Source organism: Cannabis sativa, chromosome 5 (assembly GCF_029168945.1).
Source record: "Cannabis sativa cultivar Pink pepper isolate KNU-18-1 chromosome 5, ASM2916894v1, whole genome shotgun sequence".
Classification (NCBI taxonomy): domain Eukaryota; kingdom Viridiplantae; phylum Streptophyta; class Magnoliopsida; order Rosales; family Cannabaceae; genus Cannabis; species Cannabis sativa.
In genome coordinates, this window is record NC_083605.1 from 9,417,494 (window position 1) to 9,438,325 (window position 20,832).

General features: G+C 42.1%; 1 protein-coding gene across 1 annotated transcript; it reads left to right on the forward strand.

Annotated features, from left to right (window-relative positions):
• The first annotated feature begins 19,294 nt into the window (after nt 1–19,294).
• Nucleotides 19,295–19,702, forward strand: LOC133038141 (uncharacterized). The gene has a single exon (XM_061116200.1). The coding sequence runs from the start codon at nt 19,295–19,297 to the stop codon at nt 19,700–19,702; it is 408 nt and encodes a 135-aa protein (XP_060972183.1).
• Nucleotides 19,703–20,832: the final 1,130 nt, after the last annotated feature.

Genomic DNA, 20,832 nt, shown 5'->3' on the forward strand with positions numbered 1-20,832 from the left:
TCTGTGTAAACTTAGAAATATGATAGTGCCCATCCAAATCATTCGACATGTGTGAGCGTATATGTTTGCTTTTGGCTTAGATGCATATAAGAAGTCCATTTAAGTTTTAATTAATTAAATAGACTAGGTTGCTAAAATAAAATATCACTTAAGATAGATTTATTTAGGCTCAATTAGTATTGGACTTCTTGAATGAATAACAATTAATTATTTATTTAATAGTTAAATTTCTCTCCTTTGGACCTTGTGTGAGAGTTAGGGGTCATTAGTAGTGGGTACGACATACTGAACTCAGCCCTTCCTCACACGAACCACCCCAATTGTGAAGACTCATTTACCTTTTTTAAATAATTGTATTAAGTTTATTATATTAGTCTAACCTAATTAAAATTGAATTAGCAACATTATTAGTTTTTAAAATATATGAAATTTATTTTCATTAGATTATTTTAAAATTAATTTTAGAAAAACACTTAGTTTAATGAGATATATTCTAGATTGTTATTTCTAGTAACTAATTATATTTTCTATATACTTAATTAATTAAAAAAATATATTTAAGTTGAAAATTAATTTTAATTAATTTTAGATCAACTTAAATTAGAATATTTTTCATAGATATTAAATTATAATTAATAATTAAGTTGATTCTATTCTAGATACTTAATTATTTATTTCTTATATTTAATATATATATTTAATTAAATAAAAAATAAATATTTAAGTTGATTTTATTTTAGATACTTAAATATTAGTTATTTTAAGGATATTTAATTAGATAGAAAGTTATATTTAAGTTGGAAATTTAAATTTCAGAACAACTTAAATTAGAATAATTTTCAAAATATATTTTATTTTATTAATCATTTCCCACTAAAATTTTGAAATGCATTGTTTATTGCAGATATTTTGAATTTTTTTAAAAAAAAAACTAGATTAAAGTTGAAAATTAATTTTAATTAATTTTAAATCAACTTAAATCAAGAAAAATTTTCATTAATGATTTATTTAAAATAAATAGACTAAAATATATTATATTTTAATTAGAAAATAAGTAATTAGTTAATGAAATATCTAGATAGTTATTTTCTGTATACTTGTGGTATTTTTCTAGTTATATTTAATTAAATAGAAAATTAATATTTAAGTTAATTTTATTCAAGATACTTAAATATTTGAATTTTTTCTTTGAAATTTAATTAAATAGAACAATTATATTTATGTTGAAAATTAATTTATTAATTAATTTTGGACCAACATAAATTATATTAATTCTTTCAGGATTTATTTATTTAATTTTATAATAAATTTGAAATGTGTTTATTTTTAAATACATTGGATTTCGAATTTTGCCTTATATATTTGTAAAAAATTAAATTTAAGTTGAAAATTAATTTTAATTAATTTTGGACCAACTTAAATTAAGTAATTTTCATAATATTTATTAAGAATTATTACTGTTGACCGAGGTTTTCGGCAACTAATAAAATATTATAATACTATTGAGCTGTAAGAAAGTGAGAGAAGGATTTTTACGTGGTTGGGGCGTTAATGAGCCTTAGTCCACGAGCCTTTGTTATTTATGGATGTATTTAATACAGAATTTATACTTGGGAGAATGTCACCCTTATAAATACAGAGAATGTTCTTGGTGAGTATTTACTCTTCTTGCTCATATGCAGCCCAAGATTCTCGACCCCATTTAATGAGCTTTGAGGGGGTATTTATAGTGTTTTGGTGGGGTAATCCCTAGAATTGTTCTTACAAGTGTATCTGTAAGTATCCATAAAGTTGGGTATTCCCAATGAATATACCATGAGTAATGCATGGTCAAATCCCTAGGTGCTGTAGGGTTTTTATGAGGAATGTCCTTTTTGCCTTTTGATTGACGTGACTCTTCACAGTGTAGCCGTCGCTAGACGTAAATGATCATTACTGTGGCGCTGCTGGTTGAGGTTGTGCCGTCAGACTTTATTGCATGTTGCAGTCCCAACACGCTTCCTCCCATGCGGCATTTAATGCGACTTGATTGCTCAGGAGAAGTCTGACACCTCGCGGAGATGCTTCAGTGTTATGTGAGCCTGCGGGAGCACCTTAAACTCCGGGTGCCTTCTCCGGGACTTATGTCCAGGATGTTACCTTGTGGCATAAAAAGACTTAGCAAATATTATAAATTGTTTGATCCACGTGTCCCTGTCCGGTTGGTCCACGTATATTGGGCGAAATCAGGGGCAACATTTACCCCCCAAGCCTTGTTTATTTGAAAAATGAAACAAGGCTTGCTCAGGTGCCTCCGGTTGACTCCTTGGTTTCCTGGCACGAGCTTAGAGCGCGTGAGGGTGTATTTAATGATGGCATTTAATGCAGCGATTCACTTTTTGCAGAGGTCGATTCGTTTCACGCCCATTGATTGATGCGGCGCATTAATGGTGTCAGACGGATACTCAAACGTTTCCACCGCCTTTATTGTAAATTAATCTGGCCCGTTGATCTTTGGGTATTTGAATCGTGCGTTTCCCCCACCGTTCGATTGGTAGGTGGTGACGCCTGTTCCTCATGCATTTTTGCCTATAAAAGCCACCATCTTTCCTTCATTTCGGTTACTTCCCATTTCTTGCCAACTTTGCTCGAATTTCCTAGAGAGAAAATTCTCAGACCCAGCACGAAGCCTTTGAACACTTTGCGATTTTCCCAGTTCTTCCTTGCTCGCTGCTACCAGTCCTTCTCGTCTTCACTCGACTCGCATCAGGACCCCCAGTTCAACACTTCATTGTAAGTTTTTTGCATCCTTTGGTATTATTGAATGGCATGCTATTACTCGTTCTGTTTTTTCTTTTCTGGGTTTGCATTCGAGATTTCTGGGCATGCAAGTGTTTAAGTTCTTCATGTATTCTGTTTTGAATTTATTGCTTTAGTTGTAGGATCGCCATTATCATGCCTCTGTTGTTATTGTGCATTTTCATTGTAGAAGACCATACGCTCTTCATTCAATGGTTGCTTAGGGCATAGAATAGGATCTTTTCTTTCTGTTTCCTTTATCGTGTAAAACCACCTTCTGCGATTTTACTGCACCCGACACTTGTTCAGGGAATCTTTCTAGGGTTTCCCGTGTGACACGTGTCCGGAGGGGGCCTCTTTCCAGCGGTTAGGGGACCCCCATTCCCTTTTTCCTGACTTAGGGTTTGGTATGGGGCCTAACTGCTGGAATTTCTCTTTTTTCACGGAATAGAAAAATGTACGCTTCGGCTCGAAGTCCTCAAAGAAAAGCGGGAAGCGCATGGCTACTCTAGAGGAGGTCTCCTTGGGACCCGTTGCCCAGGAGGGGTATAAGTCCCGGGCAACCGGATGGGAAGCGGCCGAGCTTCATTCCACCTTGACCTGTCCCCACCAACTGGAGAACATTGTGGAAGTTGCTGGGATCAAACCTTCCACCTCAGGAACCTACCATCGGCCACCTCGCGATGCGGAGACGCCCAACCACAATTATGGCGGCTTCGGAGCCTGGAGCCAAACGCACCTGATGGCCGGTGCCATGCTTCCTCTTCAGGATTACTTTGTCAATTTTCTTGTTTTTGTCGGCCTTGCGCCATATCAACTCATTCCCCAAGCTTATCGCCTGCTTTCAGGCTTGTTTATTTTTTATGCCGCCCGGCGGAAATTTTGTACTTTTATGAACTTGTATCCGTCCCCAAGAAGGGGGACAAACTTAAGGACGGTTTTTATGGGTTCCGGATCCACCCTGCTAACGAAGGGGTGGTCCCGTTAATAGGCAGACTCACGTCAAGGAGTATCGCCATCGCTTTTTCTTTTCCTCCGGATTTAGGGCAATGGACCACCCAGAGCTCCTCACTGAGTGGGTGAGGATCCCTCCATATCAGCGGACTGCCCCTACCCAGACCTTCCTCCGGAGGGCCCAGGCCTTTGCTTCCTATGACCGAGCCAATCTTGACGTCGGGGGTTTGGTCACCACGGAGAACTGCAGGAAGGCCAAACTTATCCTTCCGCATCAATCCGTGGAGGACTCTAACCTCTCCCGGGTCATCTGTCCCAATGTAAGGGCGCCGGTCGCGGAGAAGACCTTCCGGGACGAGATCATTGCCACGGCAGAGAAGAAATACCATGATTATCTCTACCGGAAGGCCCAGGAGAAGGCATACTCTAAGGCCCAGGCGGCCTCCGGGAGGGGACTTCGTGTGGGGAGCCCGGTGGAAAGAAGAAGCCACGCGATTGCCGGGAAGTCCGAGGCTAAATTTTTTGACAAGATTCTTCAAGAAGAGATTGGAGATCGTCCTGCCGGGAGGCCCCTTCGCATTGAGGATTCATCGGAAAGAAGGGCTCCCAGGCCACAGCCTTCGGTTCCAGAGCCAAACACTGGGGCTCCTGGTGCCAGCACTTCCGGGGCCGGCGGTAAGTCTCCTTTGATAATTCATTATGTTCCTTCCGTTGGCGAATATGCCAGTCGTAGGCCTGTAGGGTTCGACGAGCGTCTATATAGGTTTAGGATGCCCTCGACCCGGTGGGGGGAACGTTTGAAGGAATTTTATTTTTCAAACTTAGGAGATTTCCTAGGTCGGTCCCGGATGGGTTCTGGTCCTCTGGAACCTGTTCCCTTAGGTCCTTCAGCTTACATTACATCCAGCTGGTTCCGACCTTCAGACAGCTATCTCGGAGATGATGCTGCCAGCATTAAAGTTCAGGACTTTGCTAGGGCCGAATTAGGAAGTCCGGGTAGGAGTAGCTTATTTGCCATATCTTGTGTAAGTGGTTTCTCACGGATGTTCTAACACTTGCTTACTTTTGTTGAGCAGGTATCTGTTGGGTTTTATGCCCTAAATAAAACTCTGTTTCAATGTAATCCAGATTATTCAATATCAATAAAGTAACAGAAGTAATTTTTCATTCACTTGTGTATGTTTTGGTTCACTTAATCAATTGCTTGTCTATTTGATTTATAAATTCATCCAAACCCCTTTCACATACTTGAACATGTTTATTGTGTTGTCAACACAGTGGAAAATAAACATGACTATGTGAATAAAGTATTCCTAGATTTATCAGAACACTAGGTTTCACTGATATGACAATCTACAACAGAGTTTACTTACATTTGGAGAAATGTTATGTTCTTTCCAGAACATAGGTTAAAGTAAAGCTCAGGTTGGATGCATGGAGTATGCATTGGAATGGACCGATATTGAACTTTGAATTAGATTTTGAAACTTACCGTAAACATCTATTCAATTCAATATCATAAGTTGATCCTAGATCACATGATCTAAATCCTGATATGGTTAGGCTTAATTTCAAGAGTGTTATTCGTGTTCTTTGATTTGTTAGTTAAGCCTAAAACTTTAGTCTGGGCAATAGATACATTTTGGGAACACGGTAGTGCGATTGAGTGGGAGCGCTAACATAAATATGGAATCTATAGCTTCTATCTGGCGAATAGTAAGCAAAGGGTGATTTCCTTCGAGCTTAACCAAACGAGATAAATGATTGAGTACTCATTTCACTTAGTTGAAATATCATTTATACAGGGTTAAGTGTTTTAAGGATAAAATACATTGTAGGGTGTTACGGTAATTTAAGTCCCTTTACAAAGGTAAATCATCCATATAGAGGATCATTGATCACATTAGGATTATAACAATGGATAACTAATAATGTGTCTATATGGTGGAACATATAGAGCATTCTATATACTGAGAGTGCAATTCTGAGTTCTATGTGTGGATTCAACGAAGAATTAATAAGTCAGTGAATTTAAGTGGTAAATTCTAGATCAGCTTATTGGAAGCTCGGTTATATAGACCCATGGTCCCCTCACTAGTTGAGATGATATTACTTGTAGGACTCATTTAATTGATTTTAATTAATCAATTAAAAATTCTCAAGATAGACTTGTCAGTTTGAGAATTTAGCACTTATTAAGGGCAAAACAGTAAATAGAGATTTTGAAGGGCATATTTATTAATTAGGAAACTTTAATTAGTTTCATTATTAATAAAATAAATGATAATATATTATTTGATAATTATTTTTAATTATTAAATAATTAGATTTATCATTAATATGGTTGAACAATGGAATTGGCAATTTTTCACAAAAAGGGAAACTATCAAGTGTAGGAAAAGGAAAGTTGGAAAAGTGGCAAGCCTTGTTTCCACATTGCCTAGGCCGGCCACTTACCTTCCTTTTCCCTTTGATTTTCTCAGTTCAAAATGTCAATCATAGCCCTTGGTGGTCTTCTATAAATAGAAGGCAAAGGCTTCAGAGTTACACACAACTGAAAAAGCTTTTCACAGCATTATTCTGAAAGAATTTTCTCTCAGAAAATTCTCTCTGAGCCGCCACCCTCTCTCTCTCTATTCCTTCACTGTTTTGAAATGTATGAGTGCTAGAGTAGTGCCCACACACATCAAGTAATACCTCAATCATAGTGAGGAAGGCTGTGTAGAATTCAGAAACAACAAAGAAGGAGTTTCGGGCTCAGATCTTGATTATACTCTGCTACAGAAAGGAATCAAGGGTTAGAGATCTGAGTGGAAGGAGACATATATTCCGCTGCAATCACTGTAAGATTTCTGATACTCTTATGTGTTTAATTTCATATCGTTTTAGAAGTTCATGTTTAGGTTGTTAAATCAACATACTTGCAAATAGATCTAAGATCCTGGTAAAATAACTTCCAACAGTATCTCCATGGACGCCATCTTGGATCAGCTTTCCGGGGTTCACACTCCCGAGGCTCCTCCGGCCTTTACTTCTTCCCCAATAGCCCCTGCTCTAAAGATCTCTTCCAGCACTCCCCCCGACACTATTGATTTAGTGGATGACGAGGAGGTGCTGCCGGGAGAAGGTCAAGAAAAGCAATGGGGCTTTTCTGAGGAAGTTGCAGAAGGTGCGGGAGAGCTCCGGGCTCTTCCTGAGGAAGCTGAAGAAGGTGAAGAAGAGCCTGAAATTGCTCTGATTCGCAAGCGGAAGGGCAAAATGGTTGCCCAGGACGAACCCAAGCGGCCTCGGAGAGCTGACACTCCTGCGCATGGTCTTGACGGTGGGGTCTCCCCCATGGATGAGCATCCTGCTCCTCCCAACATTGTGCTGACTCCAGTTCCTGGAGATGAGGTGAGGCAAGAGCTCCGGATAGCCAAGCATAACTATGCCATGGACGAATACTCCCGGGGGTATGCCGAGGTGGAAGCCCTTAGGAGGGTTTTGCGGGTTGAGGTGCAGGAAACCATCAACAACCCGGAGTACCAGGATCCGTGGGACCTTAACTTGGACCCCTTGTCGGACTGGTTCCGTCGCTTCCTTGGGCCCACCTTGGCTCCCTTCGCCGCGGAGATGACTGGCGAGTTTGCTTCTCAGCTTACCCGGTGCGCACCTAAGCGGTTCGCAACTTGCGCCTCCCTGAACTCTATCTTCCAGGTCCAGGACCTCAGCCACTCCCTCACCGTGGTAAGTGCTTTATAGTTTTGCTTTTCCCTTCATTTTTCTTCTTGGGGATTCTTTCTTACACTTGTGTTGTTGTTCAGCTTGCTGCTGAGGCTGGCCGCCTCTCCAAAAACATTATTAATCATGGCTTCGTTCTGTCTGATTTTGGGGACATGAACGACGTCAGGAAGGTCCTTCAGGATCTCACTGCGGAGAGGCAGCTCTACCAGGAGTCTGCTGAGCGCCGGGAGGCGGCTGCCAAGGCCAATGAGGAGGAGGCCAAGCGGAGGGAGGCCCAAGCGGAGGCCATGATCCGGGATGAGGCCCAGCGGAGGGACAGCCGGAGGCCCAAAGATCGGGGAGGAGCTGAGGGCGGAAAGTGAGGCTGCTGCCAAGGCCAAGCGGGAGCTCCGGGAGACCAGGGAAGCCTTGGACGAAATGGTTGCCAAGGTGAGATCCTTAGAGGAAACTCACCAGGCGAACTTAGAGTCCAGGGCCGCTCTAGCCGCGGAGCTGAAGGAGCTCAGGGACTTCAAGGAACAAACCACCAAGAAGGCAAAAAGAGCCGAGCTCCTTTCTCCTGTTTCCTGCGGTCTGTGCCCAAAGCGCTTCGACGATGGAGTCTTCATGGCTTGGTCTACCAACGACCAAAATATCAAGCTTACCTTCTACCCCAAACCTGAGAAAATGATTGCCAAATTTCGGGAGAAGAAGAAGAAGCTTGATGCCATGGTAGAGGCGCGTATTGGACCTCGCCTTCCTCCGCGCATTGACTGAGCTGCTTTGAGATTAACCCAGTACAACCAAGATTCCACCCACTTCTTTTATTATTATTATTATCTCTTTTTTTTTTGTACATATTTGCTGCTACCTTGGGACAATATATTTAGGTAGCAGTTTTTTATTTGAAGGGGAGACAATTTTTTAAGGCCTGTCCCCGGGCCGTTTGTATATATATGACCTGCCCTTTGGGTCAGGATATTTATATGTGATCTCTCTTTTGCCACATATCTCTCTTTTTGACCTGTCCTTTGGATCAGGATTTTTATACTTATGCTTTTTATTTTTGTGCATACTTTTTGACCTGCCCTTTGGGTCAGGATATTTTACTTAGTTTGTTTTTTTTTTTGTCTGTCCGTGCGGTATACCCTAGTACCCCCCTGAGTGGCATAGAAACTTTTTTTAAGGCACTCAGTTTTATTCAACATGTAGAGGAGGTATACATTTGGACGGTACAAACTCTTTGAACAAAGTCTAAGTTATATTTTTGCTATTGGTAATATTTTCTGAGGTGATCGGCATTCCAGGCTCTTGGCACAATGGTTCCATCCATTCTTTTTAGTTTGTAAGTGCCGGAGCCGATTTCGTCCTCGATTTCATATGGTCCTTCCCAATTTGGCCCAAGTACCCCCACTCCGGATTCCTGGGTGGCTGGGAAGACTCTTCTTAGGACCATATCCCCAATAGCAAATTTTCTGTTTTTAACCTTAGAGTTAAAATACTTGGTCACCTTCTTTTGATAAGCTGCCATCCGTATTTGAGACTCATCCCGGAGTTCTTCAACTTGATCCAAAGCCTCTTGAAGCAAAGCTTGATTCGTGGCAGGATCGTAAGTCGTCCTCCTGTGGGATGGGAATAACGTTTCTACCGGGACCATCACTTCACAACCGTACGCCATTGAAAAAGGCGAGTGACCGGTCGTGGTTCTGGGGGTCGTCCGGTAGGCCCATAACACCCTTGGCAACTCTTCAGGCCAGTTGTTTTTGCAGGCCAGCAGCTTCTTCTTCAAGGTGACCTTTAGGATTTTATTGACTGCTTCCGCCTGGCCGTTTGTTTGAGGCCTGGCTACCGCGGAGAAGCTTTTCACTACTCCGTGTTGGTTGCAGAAGTCAGTAAATTCCTCGCAATCAAATTGTTTTCCATTGTCAGAGACTATTTTGTGAGGCAAGCCATATCGACACACTATGTTTTTGATAACAAAGTCCAATGCCTTCTTAGCAGTTATTGTCTTCATAGGCTCAGCCTCTGTCCATTTGGTGAAGTAGTCTACTGCTACTATTGCATACTTTACTCCTCCTTTTCCTGTTGGCAGGGACCCAATAAGATCTATTCCCCAAACCGCGAAGGGCCAGGAACTGGTCATCAGGGTGATTTCATTTGGAGGAGCTCTCGGTATGTTCGCGTACCTTTGGCACGAGTCACACTTTTGGACATAGTCTATACAATCTTTTTTCATCGTTGGCCAGAAGTACCCTTGCCTCAATATTTTCTTTGAGAGGCTAGGTCCTCCCGTATGATCTCCACAGAACCCTTCGTGGACCTCTAGCATGATTTGTCTAGCTTCAGGGTCCGATACACACCTTAAATAAGGCATGCTGAGTCCTCTTCGGTAGAGAATTTGATCCATCATCACATAACGATGAGCCTGATACTGAATCTTCCGAGACAGTGCCCTTTCTTGGGGCAACTCACCTATTGTTATGTATTTTATGATGGGGACCATCCAGCTGGGTTCTTGCCCAACCGTTAGTGTGGTCTCTTTTATTTTGATGCTTGGCTCTGCCAAGCGTTCCACTGGTACCACCCCCAGCTCTTCGATTTTGCTATCCGAGGCTAACTTAGCCAGACAGTCCGCGTGAGCATTCTTTTCTCGGGGGATTCTTTCTATTTTGTAGTCCGCGAACTCGTGGAGCAGTTTTCGGACTATTGTTACGTATGCGGCCATCCGCTCGCCGCGGGTTTGGTATTCTTCGGGTACCTGGTTTACGACCAGTTGGGAGTCACTGTAGACTTCCACTCTTTTGGCTTCTACAGCCTTTGCCAATTTCAGCCCTGCTATCAGGGCTTCATATTCGGCCTCATTGTTTGAAGCTGTGAAGTCGAATCGGAGGGCCGCCTGGAGTCGCAGTCCAGTTGGTGATATCATAGCCACTCCGGCTCCAGAACCGTTTTCATTGGAAGCTCCGTCCACAAATACCCTCCATGTGGGGATTGGCGGTACCGGCGTATTTGCGGTTGCCTCGGCTTCGTTGCATTCGGTAATGAAGTCTGCCAAGGCTTGACCTTTTATAGAAATTTGGGGTATGTAGTGCAAGTCGAATTGACTTAGCTCCATTGCCCACTTGAGGAGCCTTCCGGATGCTTCAGGTTTTTGGAGGACTTGCCGGAGCAGGTGGTTGGTCAGAATTTTGATCGGATGGGCTTGGAAGTATGGCCTCAACTTCCTTGACGCCATCAGGAGGCAAAACACCAGTTTTTCAATGACCGAGTATCTTGTTTCGGCCCCTATCATGCGTTTGCTAACATAGTACACGGGATGCTGAGTTTTTTCTTCTTCCCGGACCAAGGCAGCGCTGACCGCGTGTTCGGAGACGGCCAAATAAAGAAACAGGTCTTCTCCGAGGACGGGTTTTGATAGGATAGGAGGCTTGGCCATGTGCTCTTTTAGTTTTCTGAATGCCTCCTCGCACTCGTCCGACCATTCGAACTTTTGGCACTTCTTTAGCACGTTGAAGAAGGGTATGCATTTGTCCGTGGACCGTGAGATAAAACGGCTCAATGCCGCTACCTTTCCGGTCAGGCTCTGCACATCTTTATGTTTCTTGGGGGATGGCATATTCAGGAGAGCCTGGATTTTTTCCGGATTTGCCTCGATCCCCCTTTGGCTGACTATGAAACCAAGGAACTTTCCTGATTTGACCCCGAAAGTGCATTTCTTTGGGTTGAGCTTCATGCCGTATCTCCGGACAACTTCGAAGCATTCTTCTAAGTCGCTTGCATGGCTGTTGCATGCTTTTGATTTGACGAGCATGTCGTCCACGTAAACCTCCATGTTTCGCCCCAGGAGGCCTTTAAACATCCGGTTAACCATTCTTTGATAGGTTGCTCCGGCGTTTTTCAGTCCGAAAGGCATGACTAGGTAGCAGTATACCCCCTTATCGGTCCTGAAGCTAGTGCACTCCTGGTCTGTCGTATGCATTTTTATTTGATTGTACCCAGCATAGGCGTCCATGAAGGATAGCAGTTTAAATCCGGAAGTGGCATCTACCATCTGGTCGATCCTGGGCAGCGGGAAGCAGTCCTTTGGACAAGCTTTGTTTAGATCGGTGAAGTCTATACAAACTCGCCAAGTTCCGTTCGGCTTTGGCACTAGGACCGGATTGGCCAGCCACTCCGGATAGTACACGTCGCGGATCATGCCGTTAGTCAAAAGTTTGTCCACCTCTTTCTCTAGAGCTTTGGCTTTCACCGAATCGAGCGGGCGTCTCTTTTGCTGGACAGGAGGCATGTTTGGATTGACGTTGAGTACATGTGTGATGACATGAGGGCTTATGCCAGTCATGTCTTCTTGGCGCCATGCAACGATGTCGATGGCGCCCTTCAGTGTTTTTATTATTTTGTCTTTTTCCTCCGAGTCTAGGTTCTTCCCTAACCGGAGTACTTTGGTGGAGTCGACGTCGCACACTGATACTTCTTCGACGTCCTCCATTGGTTCCACGATTCTTTCGGACCCTACACGAGGGTCCAATTCATTCTCTTCAGCCACTTCTGGCTCAGCGGACTCCCGGACCATAAGTACGGGCAGGTGGGTTGCGACATTGTAACATTGCCTTGCTTCCCCCTGATTTCCCCTCACAGTTCCGACTCCGGCCTCCCGGGTAGGGAACTTTAGGCACAGATGCCGGATTGAAGTGACTGCGCCAAAGTCTACTAGGGCCGGTCGGCCGAGGATCGCGTTGTAGGCTGTCGGACAGTCCACCACTACGAAGGTGCAGTATTTGAAGGTGCTCTGGGGAGTGTCCGGGCACAAGGTGACTGGGAGCCTCACTTTTCCCATTGGGATAAGTGTCGTCCCGTTAAACCCTGTGAGCTGGGACCCACTGGGTGATAGGTCCCGATCCGTCAAGCCTATCGCGGTGAAGGCTTCTTTGAAGAGTAAGTTCACGGAACTCCCATTGTCAATTAAGACTCTGGCCACCACTTTATTCGCGATGGGGGTCTCAATGACCAATGGGTCGTGATGAGGGAAGCGCACCGTCTTGGCGTCTTCTTCCGTGAACGTGATGGGTTGGTCCATCAGCCGAGGCCTTTGAGCTGGGAGTTGAGTAACTTCCCATACCTCATTGTGTTTTGCGGCCCCGGCGTATCGCTTACGCTCCTTGCGAGTATTCCCTCCGATATGGGGACCTCCGGAGATCATGGCTACCCTTCCATTAGGCCGGGGCGGCAGTCCGGGGATATGCTGGGCGTCACCTGTGGGAGCAGCTGGAGACAATACTCCTGCTGTACCCCCCGGTGTTCCCTGAGGCATACCCACGGTCACCTGACCCGGATTGAGGTGGGGCAACCTATTCTTGATCCACTCATAGAGGTGGCCCAATCGGATTAGATTTTCGATCTCGTCCTTGAGATTCTTACATTCATTGGTGCTATGACCAATGTCGTTGTGGTACTCGCATCTTTTGCTCGGATCTCTCCGGGAGCTGTCTTTGTACAATGGTTGTGGTCTCCGGTAGTGTGTATTTTGCCTAGTAGCGAAGTACACACGCTCTTGGGAGTCCGACAGCTCCGTGTATTGAGTATATTGGGGGGTGTACCCCTTTTTCTGGCGCTTCTCTCCCGTCCGGGTGCTGCCTTTGGAGGACCTTTTACTCCTTGATCCCTGGGAAGGGCCTGTTAGGCTAGCAGCCGGAGCAGAGTGTGAAGGAGCTTGCCCATTCACTCCGGACGGGTTGCCAAAATGAGAGGATGCTGGTGCCAAAGCTTGGCCTTGGCTATACCCGGGGGTAGCAGAGAATTGTATGCCACTTGTTTGTGGGGTTGCGGCGCACTCGAGGGCGATACTCCGGGCATATACCCTGCTATTCCGGTGGGATAGTAGCCCCCATAAGCCACGATTTGGGCTTCTTCGAGGTTGATATATTTTTGGACTCTCTTCTGGAAGTCCTGGAGGCTAGCAGCTCCTTCTTGCTGCAACTCATTCCAGAAAGGAGTCTCAGTGCGGATGCCTGCTTGGAGAAGTGCAAGCTGATGTCCGTCATCAACCTTCTTGGTTTTCGAGGCTTCCTCTCGGAACCTCTTGATGTAATTCTTCAAGGTCTAGGTGGGCAGCTGCTTGATATTAGTCAAGGCACTGACCTCCAGATTGACCTTTCTTGCGGCGACAAACTGTCTCCAGAAGTTGGTCTGTAGCTTGTTCCAACAGCCCACGGATCCTGGTTCTAGTTTTTTGAACCACTCCTCCGCGGACCCACTTAGAGTGAGTGGGAAGCACAGACACTTGGCGTCATTGCTGACCCTCATAACCGTCATGACACGGTTGAACCGTGACAGGTGGTCGCTGGGATCGGAGTTCCCGGTATATGCTGCCATTTCGGGCATCTTGAAGTTTTTAGGGAGCTCTGCCTCTAAGATGTGCTTAGCACATGGCTCTCGATCCTCGCTGTCCGAGTCGGAGTCGTCTCCCTTCTGCCTCCGGGAGACTCAGGCAATGTCTTTTCGGAGTATGGCGAGTTCTGCCATAATTCCTTCATTCAACGTACCCGAGGAGACCACGGGTCCGTATCTTTTTTGGTCAAGGTGATCCCGGAGATCACCTTGGTTCCCATTGATTTGATTTCTCAGATCAACGGGAGGACATCTCTGTCCTCCTCTCCCTCTACCCCCGGGTTCCTGGTGTACAGAAACGCTTTTTCGGTCCCCTCGATCCTGAGGGCCAAGGCTCCCTTTTTGGGGCTTGCCCCTCTGCGGACCTTTCCCTTTAGGGAAATCTGAGCGGACCTTTCGCGGATCCTGCACCTTTTTCTTTCGCCCTGGGGTAGAAGTAGGGTTTTTTGTTTGATTCCCTTCAGCAGGGTATCTTATAGGGCTAGGCTCCCTAGATTTCTGCTGCTGGGAATTAGGCGAAGACGTTGCTGGCTCCTTGTCGAGTCCAGCGGTCATTGCCTTGGGGTGCATGTGAATGCCAGCTGCCTCCATGGCTTTTTGCATGGCCAGCATCACTTCCTACATTTTCTGGTTTTGCGCTTTCTGAGCTTCGATCTCGGCTTCGTGATCGATAGCTTTTTGTCTAAGAAGCACCAGTTCTGAGTAACTACCTTCGTCATAGGCATACTCGTCGAGGTTTCCCTCGTAGTCATCATCGGGGACTATTTCTTCTTCCTCGGACTCCTCTGCTGCTCTTGAGGCTACATCTTCCTCGTTTGGGTCTTGAGCGTCTTCTAGAGGGCGAGGCTGACGAGTACTTCTTGTCTCCACCATATTTGTGAAGTCAAATGTTTGTTTTGTAGCAGCTTTCTTCAGCTCTCAATGAAAGCACCAATATGTTGACCGAGGTTTTCGGCAACTAATAAAATATTATAATACTATTGAGCTGTAAGAAAGTGAGAGAAGGATTTTTACGTGGTTGGGGCGTTAATGAGCCTTAGTCCACGAGCCTTTGTTATTTATGGATGTATTTAATACAGAATTTATACTTGGGAGAATGTCACCCTTATAAATACAGAGAATGTTCTTGGTGAGTATTTACTCTTCTTGCTCATATGCAGCCCAAGATTCTCGACCCCATTTAATGAGCTTTGAGGGGGTATTTATAGTGTTTTGGTGGGGTAATCCCTAGAATTGTTCTTACAAGTGTATCTGTAAGTATCCATAAAGTTGGGTATTCCCAATGAATATACCATGAGTAATGCATGGTCAAATCCCTAGGTGCTGTAGGGTTTTTATGAGGAATGTCCTTTTTGCCTTTTGATTGACGTGACTCTTCACAGTGTAGCCGTCGCTAGACTTAAATGATCATTACTGTGGCGCTGCTGGTTGGAGGTTGTGCCGTCAGACTTTATTGCGTGTTGCAGTCCCAACACGCTTCCTCCCATGCGGCATTTAATGCGACTTGATTGCTCAGGAGAAGCCTGACACCTCGCGGAGATGCTTCAGTGTTATGTGAGCCTCCGGAAGCACCTTAAACTCCGGGTGCCTTCTCCGGGACTTATGTCCAGGATGTTACCTTGTGGCATAAAAAGACTTAGCAAATATTATAAATTGTTTGATCCACGTGTCCCTGTCTGGTTGGTCCACGTATATTGGGCGAAATCAGGGGCAACAATTACTAAGATGGAAAATATTTTTTATATCTTTAGATCTATCTAAGTATAATTTTATAAATATTAAATTAAAATTTATATTTAGAGTTATCTAAATTGGTAATTTTAATTAAATAAATATATATTAAAATAAATATTAGATAAAAAATACACTTTAAATAATGAGTTTTATTATAAGGATATTCGATCTCCATTGTTGGTTCTACATAGTTCTTGTTTTAGTGAGATTCATCCCCAATAGATGGACGTTCATTAGCAATTTAACGTCGTAGAATCTCGAAAGATAAGTATTATTGTAAGTGTTTTATTCTTTGTAACGTCCATCCGAATAGTGGCTGCTAAGAGTAGGACTTACAAGGTATGAAACAATGGTAGAAGCTCATGAAATAAGAATGACATTGACTCTCGACTAAAACAAAGCAACGTCAGATTCTCTTTTCGATCGAATAAAAGGTTACTAGAATGGTTTCATTTTAGGTCAGCTGACTGCTTTATTCAATGAATGATATCTTTGACTCTCGCTCAATACGAAGCACTATATCTGTAACGCCCTAAATAATTAGGCACGCTACCCAAGTCACTTATTAAACCCTAATCCCCTAAACGGGATTACTAATAAAAAAAATGGCGTGAAATTTCAACTTTAATAACAATAGGAATGCAAATAAACTTGTAATACTTTAATCTTTATAAACTAAAAGTTACAGATGTTGGGATCCCAAAGAAAACATTTACAAAATATTATTACAAGTCCTTTCAGCCGGCCTAAGCGGCAAAACAGAGTCTCAAAAATACAACACTAGTAGACCCCAACCTGCTTGGTCTGATATGGCCCGGACATGTACATTCTTCGTCCAGCTCCTGCACTCATGGCTGATCAGCAATACTCCTACCCTTTCTTGCACAGTAGAGCACCCGTGAGCCAAGCCCAGCAAGACAGTATAAAAATATCAATAATATGCTCATCATATAATATAAACAACAATGCCAATCAAATTTATATGTGTGACACAGACCTGCATGTTGCGCTCACATGCCTATTTATGTCTACGTGTCGTAGACCTACGTGTTGCGCTCACACGTCTAAATACAATAAGGCCTTAAAACAGTTCATCTCGGTTCTTGTTACCGAGTCCAACCTGATTATACCTTGAACGCATAACCCTTAATCTCAACATATATATTTATCACATAAATTAATGGTGCCACTGCACTATTTGTCTATTTGTTATAGACCTGCGTGTTACGCTCACACGCCTATATATGTCTATGTGGCATAGACCTACGTGTTGTTCTCACACATCTATATATGTCTATGTGGCATAGACCTACGTGTTACGCTCACACGTCTATTTACAATAAGGCCTTAGTAAGGTTTATCTCAGTTATAATTACCGAGTCTAACTTGGTTATGCCTTGCTCGCATAACCCTATTCATATATATTTATGTAATCCATACATTACGTTCTTTCAGTGGTTTATCCTGATAATATATACCAGGTCTAACCAAGTTATGTCTTATACACATAACTCTTGATATATATACATACATTCCATATACACTATAACATATAAAATCTTAGGGTAATAACCCTAACTTGCATACCAAATAGTCTCTCATATAACATATTATTGCATGCTCAAAATAACACTTATAGTGATTAATAACCCTAATTCATGCTTTCATTTGATTAGCAATATTATTGTACATCATCGCTTCCTTACCTTCACATAAATTCTAGGGTAATAACCCTAGACCGCATTACTATCAAACTCAAGGTACTAATTTACTGAGTCTAACTTAATTATGCCTTGTGCGCATAATTCTTTATTACAATATATTTAACATGTCATAGCATTTACACATTAATAATTACTAGGGTAATAACCCTAGGCCATTAAACTGCTCACTTTAGGGTAATAACCCTAATCTCGGTTTCTAATTTATCACCAATATAATATTCAATATAAGCACCACCGTGCATTTCTCTACGTGCAACTACTGTCTTACCTATTGTCCCGCAAAAGAAGAGATTCTAAATCCCCAGGTGCTCCTGACCAGGTGCCGGTAATCCTAATCACAATACTGAGATTTACACAGAAAGGGTTAAACCCCAATTCTACATTCATAAAATATAATCATGGCATTTAAAATATAGATAATCACATAGAGCTCGGAACGAGCTTTCCAACAATATAAAGAACTCCCAAAATGGAGTCCCGAGTCAAAAGTTATGGCCAAAACAAAATTCAGCATTTTCCCCGATACAGCCAACCGAAATTCCGATTGTCTGGGCAGCAACAACACGAAAAATTTCAATCTTTAAGCCCCCATAACCTACTCAAATCTTCCCCAAACACCACCAAACTTTCCAGAGCATCAACATATGACATATTAAACATATTCCATAGCTCAAACACAATAATTTCACTAAAAATCAAAAAGTGTCATTAAAGCTCCAAGCTTGAGTTATATGAACTCAAGCTTGCTTTTCACAACCAAATTCTCAATTTACCAATTACAATTGCTAAAAAATATTATAGGATCTAAAACACATATTTATGCATCAAAATCTAACAATAAAACCTCAATTTTAGATTGCCCAATCAACACAAAAATCATACCCAAACTCATAAAATCCAAGCTCTTGAACTAGAGCTTCAAAACCATGCATCCCAACTATTTTTTCAGCAACAATAATAATCAAATACTTTGAATTCAAGATAAGGAAGAAACCCTAGAACTCCATCTAGAGTTCAAACAACCAACACACCAAGAATTCAAGCAAAACTCACTTAAATCAACAAAAGAACATCATCTCATGCAACATGTAATTATCATCTTCATCAACACCATAATCATGCATTTCTAACAATCAAAATTCAGTAGACACAACCAAAATCACAGCTGTAAAGATTACCTCAAGTTCAATCCAAATGCAAGCACAAAGTTTCTCAATCACAAAGCTTCAATCCAAGCCAAAATCCAAGCAAATTCCTCACCAATTCAAATTGCATTTCAAGAGAGGATTTGAGAGATAGGGGTACGGGTTAGGGGAATGAAACAACCAGAATTTTAATTTTTTTTATTCTAAAAATGCATCTTTTATTTAAATGTAAAGTAAAGGTCAAAAGACTATTTTGCCCCTAGGGCCAATTCTCACATATTCACACATACAAGGGTAAATTAGTCATTTCATTCACATATAAACCCAACATAATTTTCAGATTATCACTAATAAATAAAAATGCCAAATATCTCAATTCAAATTGCATTTCGGGCCCGAACCCAGTTCGGCCCGAAATACCCGATTGTGACTATACTGCGCCAACCTGTCAGAACACACTTGAAAAGACAACACAGGCATACTATATAATAATATAGTTCTATTAAGCACGTAATTAAGTTAATTTCATCATTTTACCTTTTTCCGGATCATAATTACTAAAATACCCCTAACTCACCAACGGGGTCTTAACATATAATTAATTAAATAAATTCTCATGTATTGAACTATATAATAATATAATTCCTAAATTATTCATAATTATCTAATTAGAGTTTTGCTAATCCATCTCTTAATTCTAGGGTATTACAGTATCAGTTTGTTGGAAACCTTGAAAATTATTTAGGATTGTTTGTTTTTGTATTTTCACTTGTTATTCCTACTTGCTAAGTGCTTAATAATTTATGAATGTGTATGATTTTGTATTAAACCTTACTTGATTTCTATTTATTGATATTTGTAGTACCCAATATGACTATGAACAACCCCATGGTGTCACTGTTGACTGACAACAAGCTCTCTGGAGCTAACTTTGTCAAATTGAAAGAGAACATTAATATTGCTCTCATAGGTGAAAATGCCCTATTTGTGTTGACTGAAGAGGTTCCTGAGCAGCCAGGTGAGAATGCGACCAAGCCAGTCAAGAAAAACTTCGAGCGTTGGCATAATGCTAACAACAAAGCTCGATACTTTATGATGTCTAGCATGGTCGACACTTTGAAAATAAGGTTTGCCAATACTCTCACAGCTGCATATATCATGAACCAATTATCTGAACTGTTTGGGATGGCGTCAGATCAAGCTTGGTTTGAGGTGACCAAGAATTTTATCAATGCACAGATGAAACCTCATCAGAACGTGCGTGATCACCTGCTTTAGATGGCAAGTTATTTCCAGGAAGCTGAGAATCATGGAGCTATTATAGATCAAGAAACTCAAGTGAGTTTGATCTTAAATAGTTTGACTCCATCTTTTTTGCCCTTCACCTCAAACTATGTCATGAAGAAGTTGACTTTTGACTTCCACGAGTTAATCAACAACCTTCAGACATTTAAAAATTTGATTGGAGATCCACAGAAAGGAGGAACTAAAGCTCCTAGTTCTGGCACTGCTAATGGTACGACCAAAGTTGAGGCAAACATTGTCTATACTTCGAAACCCAGCAAAAAGAAGAAGTGGAAGAATAGCAAGAAGCCTCTTAAAGCTATTAACACAGCTAATAAGAATAAAAAGGCTACTGATTCAAAGGCAACACAAAAAGGAAAGTGCTTCTATTGCAACGAAAATGGCCATTAGAAATCCTCGTGTCTTAAGTTTTTGGCAAAGAAACAAGGTATTTCTATCTTTGTTATAAACTCATGTGTTTTAGAGAATTATTATCCCCTTGGGCTATTAATTCTGAACCTACTAACCATGTTTATTTTCTTCTTATTTCAGCTCTAGCTGCTTAAACTTGGATTGCTATCCTAGCGAGTTGAGTCGGATGGTTGGACAGGAGGGTGGAGATTGTCCAAGTGAAGATGAAGCTCGAAATCTTCTTTAATTTTTGAATTAATTGTTTTAGTTTATGAACAATTTAGTTTCAATTATTAGTTTGGGATTTTATTCCCTGTTTCATATTATTGCAGATAATTCATTATGACAATTCACCGAAAGGTATAATGGTTATCAAATTCAAAATATCATGTTTCTCCCCAAAAAGTGAAAAGTTAATCGTTACAGGGGTTTGTGTAACCATTAGCGCACAATCTTTAAGGTTCAATTTTTAAGGAAAAGCAATTAATGCAAAGAGTTGAAGAGACAGGGAGAGATTCGCACACCTCAGGCACTGATGTCACATCCATGCAAGCACGTGGGAACAAACGCATGTCACCTAGCCGTGCAATGTGCAAGCCTAGGAAGTCCTTGTACGAGCAAAAGTTTTCTTGCAGACCTGGAGGAAAATGTTATTCGAAAATTCGTACTAATGACGTGGCACCTGGCAAGCTGACATGTGGCAAGGAAATTCG

Excerpts from the sequence above, each read along its gene's own strand:
- LOC133038141 (XM_061116200.1), top strand. The coding sequence starts at position 19,295 with ATGACTATGAACAACCCCATGGTGTCACTGTTGACTGACAACAAGCTC.